The 16,757-nt window shown below is 30.5% G+C and overlaps 1 protein-coding gene across 1 annotated transcript in view; it reads right to left on the bottom strand.

Annotated features, from left to right (window-relative positions):
• Nucleotides 1-9,482: 9,482 nt before the first annotated feature.
• The window catches only part of LOC136029405 (putative epidermal cell surface receptor), a 56,904-nt gene continuing 49,629 nt past the window's right edge, over nt 9,483-16,757 (bottom strand). Inside the window, exon 8 of the mRNA XM_065707770.1 lies at nt 9,483-9,656. Within this exon, the coding sequence (XP_065563842.1) occupies nt 9,498-9,656 (159 nt within the window). The 3' untranslated portion in view covers nt 9,483-9,497. The remainder of the gene's footprint in view (nt 9,657-16,757) is intronic.

The following is a 16,757-nucleotide window of genomic DNA, read 5'->3' as shown; positions in this document are numbered from 1 at the left end:
TCTTTTTTAGTTCTTTTAGTTTTTACCTTTTTTAGTTTTTTTAGTTTTTTAGATGAAAATTTTTTTTAGTTTTTTTCCTTTTTTTCTTTTTAGTTTTTTATTGGTTTTTACCTTTTTTTTAGCTTTTTTAGTTTTTTTCGTTTTTTCTTTTTACTTTTTTTTTTAGTTTTTATCTTTTTTATTTTTTTTTATTTTTATTCTTAATTTTATTAGTTTTCTTTTTCTCTTCTATTTTTCAGTTTTTTCCTTTTTTTTAAGTTTTTTTTTTAGTTTTTAGTTTTTTTAGTTTTTTTTCCTTTTTTTCTTTTTAGTTTTTTATTGGTTTTTACCTTTTTTTTAGCTTTTTTAGTTTTTTTCGTTTTTTCTTTTTACTTTTTTTTTTAGTTTTTATCTTTTTTATTTTTTTTTATTTTATTCTTAATTTTATTGGTTTTCTTTTTCTCTTCTATTTTTCAGTTTTTTCCTTTTTTTAAGTTTTTTTTTAGTTTTTAGTTTTTTTAGTTTTTTAGTTTTTTTAGTTTTTTTAGTTTTTTTTAGTTTTAGTTTTTTTAGTTTTTTTTTCCTTTTTTTCTTTTTAGTTTTTTATTGGTTTTTACCTTTTTTTTAGCTTTTTTAGTTTTTTTCGTTTTTTCTTTTACTTTTTTTTTAGTTTTTATCTTTTTTATTTTTTTTTATTTTATTCTTAATTTTATTAGTTTTCTTTTTCTCTTCTATTTTTCAGTTTTTTCCTTTTTTTAAGTTTTTTTTTTAGTTTTTAGTTTTTTTAGTTTTTTAGTTTTTTTTAGTTTTTTTAGTTTTTTAGCTTTTTTATTTTTTTTATTAGTTTTTAGTTTTTTTTGTAGTTTTTGCCTTTTTTTAGTTTTTTCAGTTTTTTTTTTTTTAGTTTTTAGTTTTTTACCTTTTTTGTGGATCGTCACCTGATCCACAGATCCACAGATCCACACACAGACAACTTATTTTTATATATATAGATATACTAGCTGTTGGGGTGGCGCTTCGAGCCACCCCAACACCTAGTTGGTGGGGGCGCTTCGCGCCCCCCCCCCAAGCCCCCCCGCGTGCGTAAGTCGTCACGCGCCATAATAGTTACGCGCCATTGTAGTTGTGTCCCTATGTCCCACCTGTGAATATAGATAGATATATATATATATATATATATATACTAGCTGTTGGGGTGGCGCTTCGCGCCACCCCAACACCTAGTTGGTGGGGGCGCTTCGCGCCCCCCCCAAGCCCCCCAGCGCGCGTAAGTCGTTACGCGCCATAATAGTTACGCGCCATTGTAGTTGTGTCCCTATGTCCCACCTGTGAATATAGATAGATATATATATATATGGTTTTAACTACGTAAAACTTGCGAATATACAACATTCTTTGCTGTCCCATTGTCTTTGCATATAAATAGATTGTCAGGTTTACCGACTCTTGAACATGCAACATATAATGGTCCATGGGAAAACAATCTGTATTCAGATCTATACCTCATGATTCTAATGATTGCCCTTGAGCTTTGTTGATGGTGATTGCTAATCGACCATTCCCTGTCCCGGTGTCCCGGTCGTCATTTACATCCCCCTGTTTCCTCCGGTGTCCCCGTTGTAGTTATGTCCCTGTGTCCCGGTCGTCATTTATATTCCCTGTGTCCCGGTCGTCATTTGTATCCCGGTGTCCCGGTCTGTATATACATTCGTTTTTTAGTTTTGTTTTTCTCCTTTATTTTTTTCCTTTTTTTTTCTTTTTTAGCTTATTTAGATTTTTAGATTTTTTAGTTTTTTTATTAGTTTTTAGTTTTTTTTTCTTTTTAGTTTTTTTGTCCCGGTCGTCATTTATATCCCCCTGTTTCCCCCGGTGTCCCCGTTGTAGTTGTGTCCCTGTGTCCCGGTCGTCATTTATATTCCCTGTGTCCCGGTCGTCATTTGTATCCCGGTGTACCGGTCTGTATATACATTCGTTTTTTAGTTTTGTTTTTCTCCTTTATTTTTTTCCTTTTTTTTCTTTTTTAGTTTATTTAGATTTTTAGATTTTTTTAGTTTTTTTATTAGTTTTTAGTTTTTTTTTCTTTTTAGTTTTTTTGTAGTTTTTACCTTCTTTTTAGTTTTGTTAATTTTTTTTTTTACTTATGTCCTGGTCGTCATTTATGCTCCCTATGTCCCGGTGCTTTGTTGATTGCTAATCGAACATTCCTTTTGTCCTGGTCGCTTTCTCTTTGAGTGTCGTCATTTATTTTTTTCTTTTTTAGTTCTTTTAGTTTTTACCTTTTTTAGTTTTTTTTTAGTTTTTTAGATGAAAATTTTTTTTAGTTTTTTCCTTTTTTTCTTTTTAGTTTTTATTGGTTTTTACCTTTATGTTAGCTTATTTTTCAGTTTTTTCCTTTTTTTTTAGTTTTTTTTTATTTTTTATTTTTTTTAGTTTTTTACCTTTTTTTAGTTTTTTTTAGTTTTTTTAGTTTTTTTAGTTTTTTAGCTTTTTTACTTTTTTTATTAGTTTTTAGTTTTTTTGTAGTTTTTGCCTTTTTTTAGTTTTTTCAGTTTTTTTTTAGTTTTTTATTGGTTTTTACCTTTATTTTAGCTTATTTTTCAGTTTTTTCCTTTTTTTTAGTTTTTTTTTAGTTTTTAGTTTTTTTAGTTTTTTACCTTTTTTTAGTTTTTTTAGTTTTTTAGCTTTTTTATTTTTTTTATTAGTTTTTAGTTTTTTTTGTAGTTTTTGCCTTTTTTTTAGTTTTTTTAGTTTTTTAGCTTTTTTATTAGTTTTTAGTTTTTTTTTGTAGTTTTTGCCTTTTTTTAGTTTGACAACTTATTTTTATATATATAGATAGTTTTTTTTTTTACTTATGTCCTGGTCGTCATTTATACTCCCTGTGTCCCTGTGCTTTGTTGATTGCTAATCGAACATTCCTTTTGTCCTGGTCGCTTTCTCTTTGAGTGTCGTCATTTATTAGTTTTTTCCTTTTTTTTTTTAGTTTTTTATTGGTTTTTACCTTTATTTTAGCTTATTTTTCAGTTTTTTCCTTTTTTTTAGTTTTTTTTTATTTTTTATTTTTTTTAGTTTTTTACCTTTTTTTAGTTTTTTTTTAGTTTTTTTAGTTTTTTAGCTTTTTTACTTTTTTTATTAGTTTTTAGTTTTTTTTGTAGTTTTTGCCTTTTTTTAGTTTTTTCAGTTTTTTTTTAGTTTTTTATTGGTTTTTACCTTTATAGTTTTTTTAGTTTTTTAGCTTTTTTATTTTTTTTATTAGTTTTTAGTTTTTTTTGTAGTTTTTGCCTTTTTTTAGTTTTTTCAGTTTTGACGTCACCTGATCCAGTTTTTTCAGGTGACGTCACCTGACACATCCATCCATCCATCCACAGACAACTTATTTTTATATATATAGATATATATATATATATATATATATATATATATATATATATATATATCTATATATATAAAATAAGTTGTCTGTCTGTCTGTGGATGGATGGATCAGGTGACGTCACCTGAAAAAACTGGATCAGGTGACGTCAAAACTGAAAAAACTAAAAAAAGGCAAAAACTACAAAAAAAACTAAAAACTAATAAAAAAAATAAAAAAGCTAAAAAACTTAAAAAACTAAAAAAAGGCAAAAACTACAAAAAAAACTAAAAACTAATAAAAAAGCTAAAAAACTAAAAAAACTAAAAAAAGGCAAAAACTACAAAAAAAAACTAAAAACTAATAAAAAAAATAAAAAAGCTAAAAAACTAAAAAAACAAAAAAAACTAAAAAAAGGTAAAAAACTAAAAAAACTAAAAACTAAAAAAAACTAAAAAAAAAGGAAAAAACTGAAAAATAAGCTAAAATAAAGGTAAAAACCAATAAAAAACTAAAAAAAAAACTGAAAAAACTAAAAAAAGGCAAAAACTACAAAAAAAAAACTAAAAACTAATAAAAAAAGTAAAAAAGCTAAAAAACTAAAAAAACTAAAAAAACTAAAAAAATGTAAAAAACTAAAAAAAAATAAAAAATAAAAAAAAACTAAAAAAAAGGAAAAAACTGAAAAATAAGCTAAAATAAAGGTAAAAACCAATAAAAAACTAAACAGAAAAAAAGGAAAAAACTAAAAAAAATTTTCATCTAAAAAACTAAAAAAAAACTAAAACAGGTAAAAACTAAAAGAACTAAAAAAGAAAAAAATAAATGACGACACTCAAAGAGAAAGCGACCAGGACAAAAGGAATGTTCGATTAGCAATCAACAAAGCACCGGGACACAGGGAGTATAAATGACGACCAGGACATAAGTAAAAAAAAAAAAACTATCTATATATATAAAAATAAGTTGTCTGTGGATCTGTGGATCGTGGATCAGGTGACGTCACCTGAAAAAACTGGATCAGGTGACGTCAAAACTGAAAAAACTAAAAAAAGGCAAAAACTACAAAAAAAACTAAAAACTAATAAAAAAAATAAAAAAGCTAAAAAACTAAAAAAACTAAAAAAAGGCAAAAACTACAAAAAAAACTAAAAACTAATAAAAAAGCTAAAAAACTAAAAAAACTAAAAAAAGGCAAAAACTACAAAAAAAAACTAAAAACTAATAAAAAAAATAAAAAAGCTAAAAAACTAAAAAAACTAAAAAAACTAAAAAAAGGTAAAAAACTAAAAAAAAGGAAAAAACTGAAAAATAAGCTAAAATAAAGGTAAAAACCAATAAAAAACTAAAAAAAAAACTGAAAAAACTAAAAAAAGGCAAAAACTACAAAAAAACTAAAAACTAATAAAAAAAATAAAAAAGCTAAAAAACTAAAAAAAACTAAAAAAACTAAAAAAACTAAAAAAAGGTAAAAAACTAAAAAAATAAAAAATAAAAAAAAAATAAAAAAAAAGGAAAAAACTGAAAAATAAGCTAACATAAAGGTAAAAACCAATAAAAAACTAAAAAGAAAAAAAGGAAAAAACTAAAAAAAATTTTCATCTAAAAAACTAAAAAAAACTAAAAAAGGTAAAAACTAAAAGAACTAAAAAAGAAAAAAATAAATGACGACACTCAAAGAGAAAGCGACCAGGACAAAAGGAATGTTCGATTAGCAATCAACAAAGCACCGGGACACAGGGAGTATAAATGACGACCAGGACATAAGTAAAAAAAAAAATTAACAAAACTAAAAAGAAGGTAAAAACTACAAAAAAACTAAAAAGAAAAAAAAACTAAAAACTAATAAAAAAACTAAAAAATCTAAAAATCTAAATAAACTAAAAAAGAAAAAAAAAGGAAAAAATAAAGGAGAAAAACAAAACTAAAAAACGAATGTATATACAGACCGGTACACCGGGATATAAATGACGACCGGGACACAGGGAATATAAATGACGACCGGGACACAGGGACACAACTACAACGGGGACACCGGGGGAAACAGGGGGATATAAATGACGACCGGGACAAAAAAACTAAAAAGAAAAAAAAACTAAAAACTAATAAAAAAACTAAAAAATCTAAAAATCTAAATAAGCTAAAAAAGAAAAAATAAGGAAAAAAATAAAGGAGAAAAACAAAACTAAAAAACGAATGTATATACAGACCGGGACACCGGGATACAAATGACGACCGGGACACAGGGAATATAAATGACGACCGGGACACAGGGACACAACTACAACGGGGACACCGGGGGAAACAGGGGGATGTAAATGACGACCGGGACACCGGGACAGGGAATGGTCGATTAGCAATCACCATCAACAAAGCTCAAGGGCAATCATTAGAATCATGAGGTATAGATCTGAATACAGATTGTTTTCCCATGGACCATTATATGTTGCATGTTCAAGAGTCGGTAAACCTGACAATCTATTTATATGCAAAGACAATGGGACAGCAAAGAATGTTGTATATTCGCAAGTTTTACGTAGTTAAAACCATATATATATATATATATATATATATATATATATATATATATATATATATATATATATATATATATATATATATATATATATATATATATCTATATTCACAGGTGGGACATAGGGACACAACTACAATTGGACACAAGTACAATTGGGACACAAGCTGTTGGGGTGGCGCGAAGCGCCACCCCAACAGCTAGTATATATATATATATATATATATATATATATATATATATATATATATATGGTTTTAACTACGTAAAACTTGCGAATATACAACATTCTTTGCTGTCCCATTGTCTTTGCATATAAATAGATTGTCAGGTTTACCGACTCTTGAACATGCAACATATAATGGTCCATGGGAAAACAATCTGTATTCAGATCTATACCTCATGATTCTAATGATTGCCCTTGAGCTTTGTTGATGGTGATTGCTAATCGACCATTCCCTGTCCCGGTGTCCCGGTCGTCATTTACATCCCCCTGTTTCCCCCGGTGTCCCCGTTGTAGTTGTGTCCCTGTGTCCCGGTCGTCATTTATATTCCCTGTGTCCCGGTCGTCATTTGTATCCCGGTGTCCCGGTCTGTATATACATTCGTTTTTTAGTTTTGTTTTTCTCCTTTATTTTTTCCTTTTTTTTCTTTTTTAGCTTATTTAGATTTTTAGATTTTTTAGTTTTTTTATTAGTTTTTAGTTTTTTTTTCTTTTTAGTTTTTTTGTCCCGGTCGTCATTTATATCCCCCTGTTTCCCCGGTGTCCCCGTTGTAGTTGTGTCCCTGTGTCCCGGTCGTCATTTATATTCCCTGTGTCCCGGTCGTCATTTGTATCCCGGTGTACCGGTCTGTATATAGTTTTTGCCTTTTTTTAGTTTTTTTAGTTTTTTAGCTTTTTTATTTTTTTTATTAGTTTTTAGTTTTTTTTGTAGTTTTTGCCTTTTTTTAGTTTTTTCAGTTTTGACGTCACCTGATCCAGTTTTTTCAGGTGACGTCACCTGATCCACGATCCACAGATCCACAGACAACTTATTTTTATATATATAGATAGTTTTTTTTTTTACTTATGTCCTGGTCGTCATTTATACTCCCTGTGTCCCGGTGCTTTGTTGATTGCTAATCGAACATTCCTTTTGTCCTGGTCGCTTTCTCTTTGAGTTTCGTCATTTATTTTTTTCTTTTTTAGTTCTTTTAGTTTTTACCTTTTTTAGTTTTTTTTAGTTTTTTAGATGAAAATTTTTTTTAGTTTTTTCCTTTTTTTCTTTTTAGTTTTTTATTGGTTTTTACCTTTATTTTAGCTTATTTTTCAGTTTTTTCCTTTTTTTTATTTTTTTTTATTTTTTATTTTTTTTAGTTTTTTACCTTTTTTTAGTTTTTTAGCTTTTTTCATTTATACTCCCTGTGTCCCGGTGCTTTGTTGATTGCTAATCGAACATTCCTTTTGTCCTGGTCGCTTTCTCTTTGAGTGTCGTCATTTATTTTTTTCTTTTTTAGTTCTTTTAGTTTTTACCTTTTTTAGTTTTTTTTAGTTTTTTAGATGAAATTTTTTTTTAGTTTTTTCCTTTTTTTCTTTTTAGTTTTTTATTGGTTTTTACCTTTATTTTAGCTTATTTTTCAGTTTTTTCCTTTTTTTTAGTTTTTTTTTATTTTTTATTTTTTTTAGTTTTTTAGCTTTTTTATTTTTTTTATTAGTTTTTAGTTTTTTTTGTAGTTTTTGCCTTTTTTTAGTTTTTTTAGTTTTTTAGCTTTTTATTAGTTTTTAGTTTTTTTTTGTAGTTTTTGCTTTTTTTTAGTTTTTTAGCTTTTTTATTTGTTTTATTAGTTTTTAGTTTTTTTTGTAGTTTTTGCCTTTTTTTAGTTTTTTCAGTTTTGACGTCACCTGATCCAGTTTTTTCAGGTGACGTCACCTGATCCACACATCCACAGACAGACAGACAACTTATTTTTATATATATAGAAGATAGATAGATAGATAACGATGGATGATTGAAGGTTAAAGTGTGAAAGCTTCCTGATTATTGTGGGAATGATAGTTTTTAACAGAAACCTCGTTTTTTATGCCAAAGTATTATGATAGGAATTTGAACATAATTACAAATGAATGGGTGTTTGCTTCCCTCTGATTTAGGAGATTTGGTTTTATTCTTGATATCAAATACATCTAAATGAGCCCTTTGTCAAAACCTTGTTATGCAAAAGTTTAATTTTAGTGAAAAGAGTGGGGTCCGAATAGGGCAATAATACCCTTCGCACATAGGATGATAAAAAAAACTGATATTGAAAACAAACATACGCTACATTAAAAAAAAAGATAAATTTTTCTCGATAGATAAAAAGATAAATAATCCTCTATTTATTTATTTATGTATGTAATTTTTCCCGAAAACGGTTCCATATTTTTTCGGGAAAATTGGTATCCTGGTATATTCTGGTCTAAAAAAAAGGATTTAAATAGGTCAGAAGTATGAGAAAATTCTCTAAAAGCCTTAACTTAGGAAAAAAATTACTTATGTGAGTGACTTCATTTTCATGTAAATCAGTATTACAATGACGTTGTCACACTTGTCACACTTATGTGGAAAAATTGAAGATTTTCATATGTGGAGAAGTACATTAAACTGCTTAAGGAGCAAACAATTGGTCATTGCAAAAATATTTTGAAGTCATTTTTATATACATCAGTATTGCAATGACGTTGTTACACTTGTCAAACTTATGTGGAAAAACTGAAGATTTTCATGAACGGAGAAGTCTATATTGAGTTGCTTAAAGAGCAAAAAACTGGCAATTGCTAAAATATTTAAACGGCTCATGAATACACATTTCGATACATCTGAGCATTAAACAAATTCCAGAACACATTTGGCCGATTTCAGTGCGCAACGGTAAAATTCTTTTCTTTTCCAGACGGTGACAATTCCAATAGTTTTTTTTTTACCAAGTATTTTGGGAAAATGGTACAGCAAAAGTTATTATTGGGGTTAGCCCTGATTTGAAAAGAGAGGCAGCCCTGTGCTTTACACTAGATTTTCATTTCATTGTTTTTATATGTAAATAGTGTTAGAAATTGTGAACTTAGTGTTAGGAATTGTGAAACAGTTTGTAAACATTTAAATTTTTTTTTATTTCACCCCGCAAGACGATCCTTGGATAAGTATAATAAAAATCTGTAAATCTTGAAATTGGGGTCGCATGTCACCCTAGCTAATTTGATATTAGTTAAATCCCTGACTTACATCTTTTCTGATGAATATTTCATCATTCAAGATGAATATTTCAAGATGATTTAGGTATTCACTTATTTTCTGCTGCATTCAAGCCGGTAAGTTGATGTATGTAGTTATTCAGTACCTTGGTGATAAACATGTTTAAACGCCTATAATAGGGAAGTAGGCAGGCGTATATTTTTAAGATTGACTTCGGATGTTTTTGGATTTTTGGCATATTCGATCGTGGATGTTCATACTCAGATGATTGTAGAGGGCACCTGGTGTGTGTGTATGATATTTTTGCTTACAAAGGCTAATATTGGTTTTGACACTCAAACAAATTATTTATGTTTCGTACTCCAGTATAGTTACATCAGAGGCTCTCTGTATATCTGCTATTTTTAGGGTGAGAGCTAACAATGTTAATTATATATATAAGGACATTTTTGTTTTAATCTTAACAAGAAATAATTCTTACCTTGATTTTTATTACAAGAAACCATAGAACAGCAGTCATCAAAAGGATCAGGAGCAATAGTACACCCCATTTCAATAGTGTCAGGCAACGGTGCACATCTTGGCTGAAAAGACGAAAAACGAATCACATATATTTCGTACGGTAAAAATTAATTTAAAATCTAATTAATCAATAATGCCATTTGAGAAACAACCTATTTATTCTGTTAGTATTATAATTTTAGCAAGACATCTACGATTACTTGATCAATTGTAATTTGCCGAGGAGACAAGGTGTCTTCATACTGTTTCCAGCTCCGCAAAAGGAAACTGCGATCTTCATTTTAAGTCTTTTGAGGTAATCCCAAAGATTTGAACTTAAATAAATCAAAAGCAATTTAAATATTATTAAATAGTAATATACATGAGAGACAATTCTCCCATTACTAAGTAAACACTAGTTTGGTAAGTCTGATCCTGTAACATTAAAATACCATAAAGAACTATAACCATGGTCAACGACGCCAACAATGTGAAACTTGTAATTGTTTCTTCCTCTTCTCTGTTTCGCTTTATTAATACTAATCCAATTCAATAGCATCGTCTCATTTTTTTCAACGACTTGATGACTTTTTTTTCGCCAAAAAAGTTGATGAAATTGCAGTGTTAGCAGGCTAGCTTTAAATATACTAAATGCATCATAAACACAAAAAGAAATTGATAGTGTTCAAATTGGTTGAAATAGTTGAGCTACTGTTATTTAAAATTATGTATAATACTTCTGGTGAGCCCCAAACAAGAGTAATCACCAAAAGATGACTTTTGTTTTGCTACAGTTTTTTAGATAAACTTATAATTTTGTCTGGCTGAAGTTTGCTTTAAAAAGAGCTTTCAGTTGTCAGGTTTGGGGGTTTCAATTCAAAAAGTGCAATAAACTGTGTACTTCGTCCCTAGGTGATTTTTGAAGCATTTCAAAAGCTCCCACCCGAGATTCTTACAAAACATTGTATGTCACGAATTCACACTCCTCAGTTGTTAACTATAGTACTAATTGGCGGTGTTAAATACTGCTACATTAGCCTATTCTCAAGTTCAAATAAAGCTAGGTTGAAATACAACGCGTAGTTTTTTTGGAGCTCAGGGGGTTTTTGTGCTAAAACGAGTCGTTAGTAACAGCAGTATTTACTCGCAGTATTTATTTATATTCCAATCATATTAGTTATTCTAACTTATTTTGCTCCTTATTGGACTTCCAATCAAAATAAGTAAAATCAAAGTGATAGAAACTAATAGCTGGATTCACACTAACGAGAGTAACAAAGGCAATTTCTTGAAAAACACTTTTTTTTCAATATGTAATAATTTAATCAACAGCAAGTCTGCTTAACTCACAATTAACTAGAGCAAAGTTCGTACTAGTGAAAAGAAATTTTTAAAAAATTGGTAACTATTTTATTCCCGCATTCATTTCCTAAAAACAAAGCTGAGGAATAAGAGCACGATTAATTTTGATTTCTATAAATATTTACAGTAATCATTTTTTTTTTCACAGACTAATAGTACCTTTCGAAACACGCATTATCATGCAGCATTACTACGTCTGAAACTGGAAAGCTCAACATATAATTTTTAGACAATTTTAAAGTCAATTGTCTATCTTAGAATTTTCACTCGTAAGCTTTTGGCTCTACTTGGGCCAACACTTTTGCTTTGCTTTGAAAAGATACCTCTTTTCTGTTGGACTATCTTTTCACTACTTAAATAGGACACCAGAACTTCTAGTATCTGTTCGAATGAGTCCTCTACCGCTATTCTAGGACTGTTGGTTCGATACAATTACCCCTGGGGAAAAGACAGTAAATAAACACCCATTCGCAATAATCCTTCTAGGAAAAAATACAAATTTCTAAAAAAAAATGCAGTAGGGTTCTCTGATATAATGAATTTGCTCATGTAATCAAACAGTTCGTGGTAACGAACTGTAGTAACGAGCGACCCGGCTCAATAGTAACCAAAACTCTAAAAAATTGAATTTTGATACCAATAGCTGATTTCAAATATATAAGTTTCATCAAGTTTAGTCTTACCCATAAAAAGTTACGAGCCTGAGAAAATTTACCTTATTTAGGAAAATAGGGGGAAACATCCCCTAAAATTCGTAGGATCTTAACGAAAATGACACCATCAGATTCAGCGTATCAGAGAACCATACTGTAGAAGTTTCAAGCTCCTATCTACAAAAATGTGGAATTTTGTATTTTTTGCCAGAAGACAAATCACGCGTGCGTGTTTATTTGTTTTTTCTTTTCTTTTTCCCAGGGGTCATCGTATCGACCAAGTGGTCCTAGAATGTCGCAAGAGGGCTCATTCTAACGGAAATGAAAGTTCTAGTGCCCTTTTTAAGTGACCAAAAACATTGGAGGGCATCTAGGCCCCCTCCCGCGCTCATTTTTTTCCCAAAGTCAACGGATCAAAATTTTGAGATAGCCATTTTGTTCAGCATAGTCGAAAACCATAATAACTATGTCTTTGGGGATGACTTACTCTCCCACAATCCCTGGGGGAGGGGCTGCAAGTTACAAACTTTGACCAGTGTTTACATATAGTAATGGTTATTGGTAAGTGTACAGACGTTTTCAGGGGGATTTTATTTTGTTCGGGGGTGGGGCTGAGGAGAGGGGGCTATATTGGAGGATCTTTCCTTGGAGGAATCTGTCATGGGGGATGAAAAATTCAATGAAAAGGGCGCAGGATTCTCTAGCATTACTATAAGAAAACAATGAAACTTAAAACGAACAGAGATTATTACGCATATGAGGGGTTCTAAAAATACTTTAGCATAAAGAGTGAGGTATTTAGGAGGAGATAAATACCTTGCTCTTTATGCTAAAGTATTTTTTAGTAATTTCAACTATTTATTCTACGGCCTTTCTGATTCAGAGGTCATTCTTAAAGAATTGGGAGAAAAGTTAAGATTTAGTGTAAAGAGCGAGGTATTAACGAGGGTACAAACCCCCTCGTATACATAATAAAAATATAAGGTTATGAAAGTTTGTTACGTAAGTTAATTCTTAAGTTACGTATATTTTTTACTAATAAAAACGTTTGTTAAAAATTAAAAGTTCTAGTAGCCTTTTTAAGTAACCGAAAAATTGGAGAGCAACTAGGCCTCCTTCTCCACCCCTTATTTCTCAAAATCGTCTAATCAAAACTAAGAGAAAGCTATTTAGCCAAAAAAAGAATTAATATACAAATTTCATTTTAATAATTTATGTGCGGAGAGCCAAAACCAAACATGTATTAATTCAAAAACGTTCAGAAATTAAATAAAAAAAAAACTGATTTTTTTAGCTGAAAGTAAGGAGCGACATTAAAACTTAAAACGAACAGAAATTACTCCGTATATGAAATGGGTTGTCCCCTCCGCAGTCCCTCGCTCTTTACGCTAAAGTTTGACTCTTTGCCACAATTCTACTTTTTAAAACAATTAAAAACTTTAGCGTAAAGAGCGAGGGACTGCGGAGGGGACAACCCATTTCATATACGGAGTAATTTCTGTTCGTTTTAAGTTTTAATGTCGCTCCTTACTTTCAGCTAAAAAAAATCAGTTTTTTTTTATTTAATCAAACAGTTCGTGGTAACGAACTGTAGTAAGGAGCGACCCGGCTCAATAGTAACCAAAACTCTAAAAAATTGAAGTTTAATATCAATATCTACATCAAAAGAATCGCATTTTAATGCTGATTTTAAATATATAAGTTTCATCAAGTTTAGTCTTACCCATCAAAAGTTACGAGCCTGAGAAAATTTGCCTTATTTAGGAAAATAGGGGAAAACACCCCCTAAAAGTCGTAGGATCTTAACGAAAATGACACCATCAGATTCAGCGTACCAGAGAACCCTACTGTAGAAGTTTCAAGCTCCTATCTACAAAAATGTAGAATTTTGTATTTTTTGCCAGAAGACAAATCACGGGTGCGTGTTTATTTGTTTGTTTGTTTTTTTTTTTTTTTTTTTTTTTTCCCAGGGGTCATCGTATCGACCAAGTGGTCCTAGAATGTCGCAAGAGGGCTCATTCTAACGGAAATGAAAAGTTCTAGTGCCCTTTTTAAGTGACCAAAAAAATTGGAGGGCATCTAGGCCCCCTCCCACGCTCATTTTTTTCCCAAAGTCAACGGATCAAAATTTTGAGATAGCCATTTTGTTCAGCATAGTCGAAAACCATAATAACTATGTTTTTGGGGATGACTTACTCCCCCACAATCCCTGGGGGAGGGGCTGCAAGTTACAAACTTTGACCAGTGTTTACATCTAGTAATGGTTATTAGGAAGTGTACAGACGTTTTCAGGGGGATTTTATTTTGTTTGGGGGTGGGGCTTAGGGGGGGGGATATGTTGGAGGATCTTTCCTTGGAGGAATCTGTCATGGGGGAAGAAAAATTCAATGACAAGGGCGCAGGATTCTCTAGCATTACTATAAGAAAACAATGAAAAATAAATATGAAAACGTTTTTTCAAATGAAAGGAAGAAGTAGCATTGAAACTTAAACGAACAGAGATTATTACGCATATGAGGGTTTCTAAAAATACTTTAGCATAAAGAGCGAGGTATTTAGGAGGAGATAAATACCTTGCTCTCTATGCTAAAGTATTTTTAGTAATTTCAACTATAAATAGGGTCATTCTTATAGGGGTCATTCTTAAAGAATTGGGACAAAACTTACGATTTAGTGTAAAGAGCGTGAATGAAATGAGTTGTCCCCTTCACAATCCCTCGCTCTTTACGCTAAAGTTTGACTCTTTGCCACAATTCTACTTTTTAAAACAATTAAAAGCTTTAGCGTAAAGAGCGAGGGATTGTGGAGGGGACAACTCATTTCATATACGGAGTAAACTAAGAGAAAGCCATTTAGCCAAAAAAAGAATTAATATACAAATTTCATTTTAATAATTTATGTGCGGAGAGCCAAAACCAAACATGCATTAATTCAAAAACGTTCAGAAATTAAATAAAAAAAACTAATTTTTTTAGCTGAAAGTAAGGAGCGACATTAAAACTTAAAACGAACAGAAATTACTCCGTATATGAAATGAGTTGTCCCGTCCACAATCCTTCGCTCTTTACGCTAAAGTTTGACTCTTTGCCACAATTTTACTTTTTAAAACAATTAAAAGCTTTAACGTAAAGAGCGAAGGATTGTGGACGGGACAACTCATTTCATATACGGAGTAATTTCTGTTCGTTTTAAGTTTTAATGTCGCTCCTTACTTTCAGCTAAAAAAATTAGTTTTTTTTATTTAATTTTTGTCAAGATCACTTGTCCTTATGGGTTTTATTTACCTTTTTTTCGAAAATCAAGCATATTTTTTAGGCTCACAACTTTTGGGGGTAGCTTTAAACTTTATGAATTTTACATAAATAGAATAACCGTAATAGGTAGATTCTTTTTATTTATATATTATTGCCAAAACTCGCTTTTTAGAGTTTCAGGTACTACAGGCACGAGTCCCTCCCTACCTAGAGTTCATTGTCACGAGCTGTTTGGCTATAGACGGCATAGTGTTTTCGTAAGCTCTTTGACTTTATATCTTTCTTAAGGTTTCTTTATAGGTGTTTGGAGCAGTTGACACAGGAACAAACAGGTTTTTTCTGAATATATCTGGGTATATCTAAACTGGTTAATTCTACCCTCGACTCCATTATTCCTTACAGATGTTTGGCGGCTGAATGCCTGCTTGTTTATTTAAATGCGTCTTCTGTATTATCTGTTACCTATTTAGGTAGTTCATCCACGGCACTTTTATGCCTCTTCAGAACCAGAGTAGATAAATACTGTCACAGCCACAAGCTTTAGAGCCTCTTCTTTGACACCCTGGGTGGCTTTGGAGGAACAGAAGGATCTAAGGCAAAGTTTAAGGTGGAAATATACGGTCATAGTATGAGCGATAATGATAAAAATACTGTTTGTCATCCAGACTTGATTTCCATGCTTATAGAGTTGATCCACGTACTGCTACCTTTTTCGTTCATTTTTTTTTAAATTCTTTTGCTTCTTAGAAGCTATTTGTGTCTATTTATTTATCTATTTTTCTTGTATATGTTTATTTCATTGGAGTCTATTTAATCTACTAAATTAATTAGTCTATTCAGTCTATTTAGTTTTGTGTTATATAGTTTTGTTTTATTTGTATTTTTTCTTCTCCTTTTTGCTCTTTATTCTGAGAGTAAGTGATTATTTTTTTCCTCTGTGTATGTAGCTCGTTTGTCTTCCCCCTACTTTACAGGCCAATGAGCTTTTGGGGGAATAGTAAAATGTAATATTGTATGTGTATTTCATGATGAATAAATTTAATCTCATCTTGCTCTTCTTCTATTTTTACACTCTAGTGCTTTTTGCTGCTATCAAGTTTATACCAATCACTTTTTTTCATTTCATATTGCCTTACACAACTACCACTCCATTTATATTTTTGGTTTGTTCTCAGACTAGACCCGCTAGATGTGAAAATAAAAAAACAAAAAAGATTGAAAAAAAATTTCTACAGTGAATAGAATAGGACAAATACAGACAGTTAAGCAAAGAGCTTTACAAAGCCATCTTTAGTGCAAAAAAAAACAATTGAAAATAATGTATCTGAACCAGATTTCTATCTTTTCCGAAAAAAAAATAATGCAACAGTGGGACAATATTACATATAGTATTTTCAATTCTCCTTTTTTCTATCTGCATTTTCCAGGTTGCTTATTAGGACGGCAACCTAAGTTGTCACTATACACCATAGATTGCAGTTTTTTTATGGGTAAATGGATTTATCTTTATAGGCTCAAGAGAGCAAAGCTACCCTTTTTTGCTACTTACTACTGGCAAAATGTTTTCATAGGTTTTGGGTTTCCATGGGAAATGACTCCCGCCGTTTACCAGTGCCATTTAACCAAACACTTGGAAAACTACAGGCTTTATGACTATCTTAGCTCTATGACTATCTTAGTTCTACTGCCCTAAGAATGACGCATGGACATGGACGGATAATAGATGGACACATCCATTAACAAATCAACTAACATCATTTTCATACAATCCTAATAAGGGGGGATTAATGCCAGAATTGTCTCTGACTCAATTGGACTATCTGTCTTGGCTTTTTCTACAATTAGCCATGACTTGATACCCATAACTATTCCATTTTAATTCAATATTTTGTTTTGAACAAGGATAAAGCAAAAA

This window comes from Artemia franciscana, chromosome 7 (assembly GCF_032884065.1).
Source record: "Artemia franciscana chromosome 7, ASM3288406v1, whole genome shotgun sequence".
In the NCBI taxonomy this organism is placed as follows: Eukaryota; Metazoa; Arthropoda; class Branchiopoda; order Anostraca; family Artemiidae; genus Artemia; species Artemia franciscana.
This window is presented reverse-complemented; position numbering and strand designations above follow the sequence as displayed.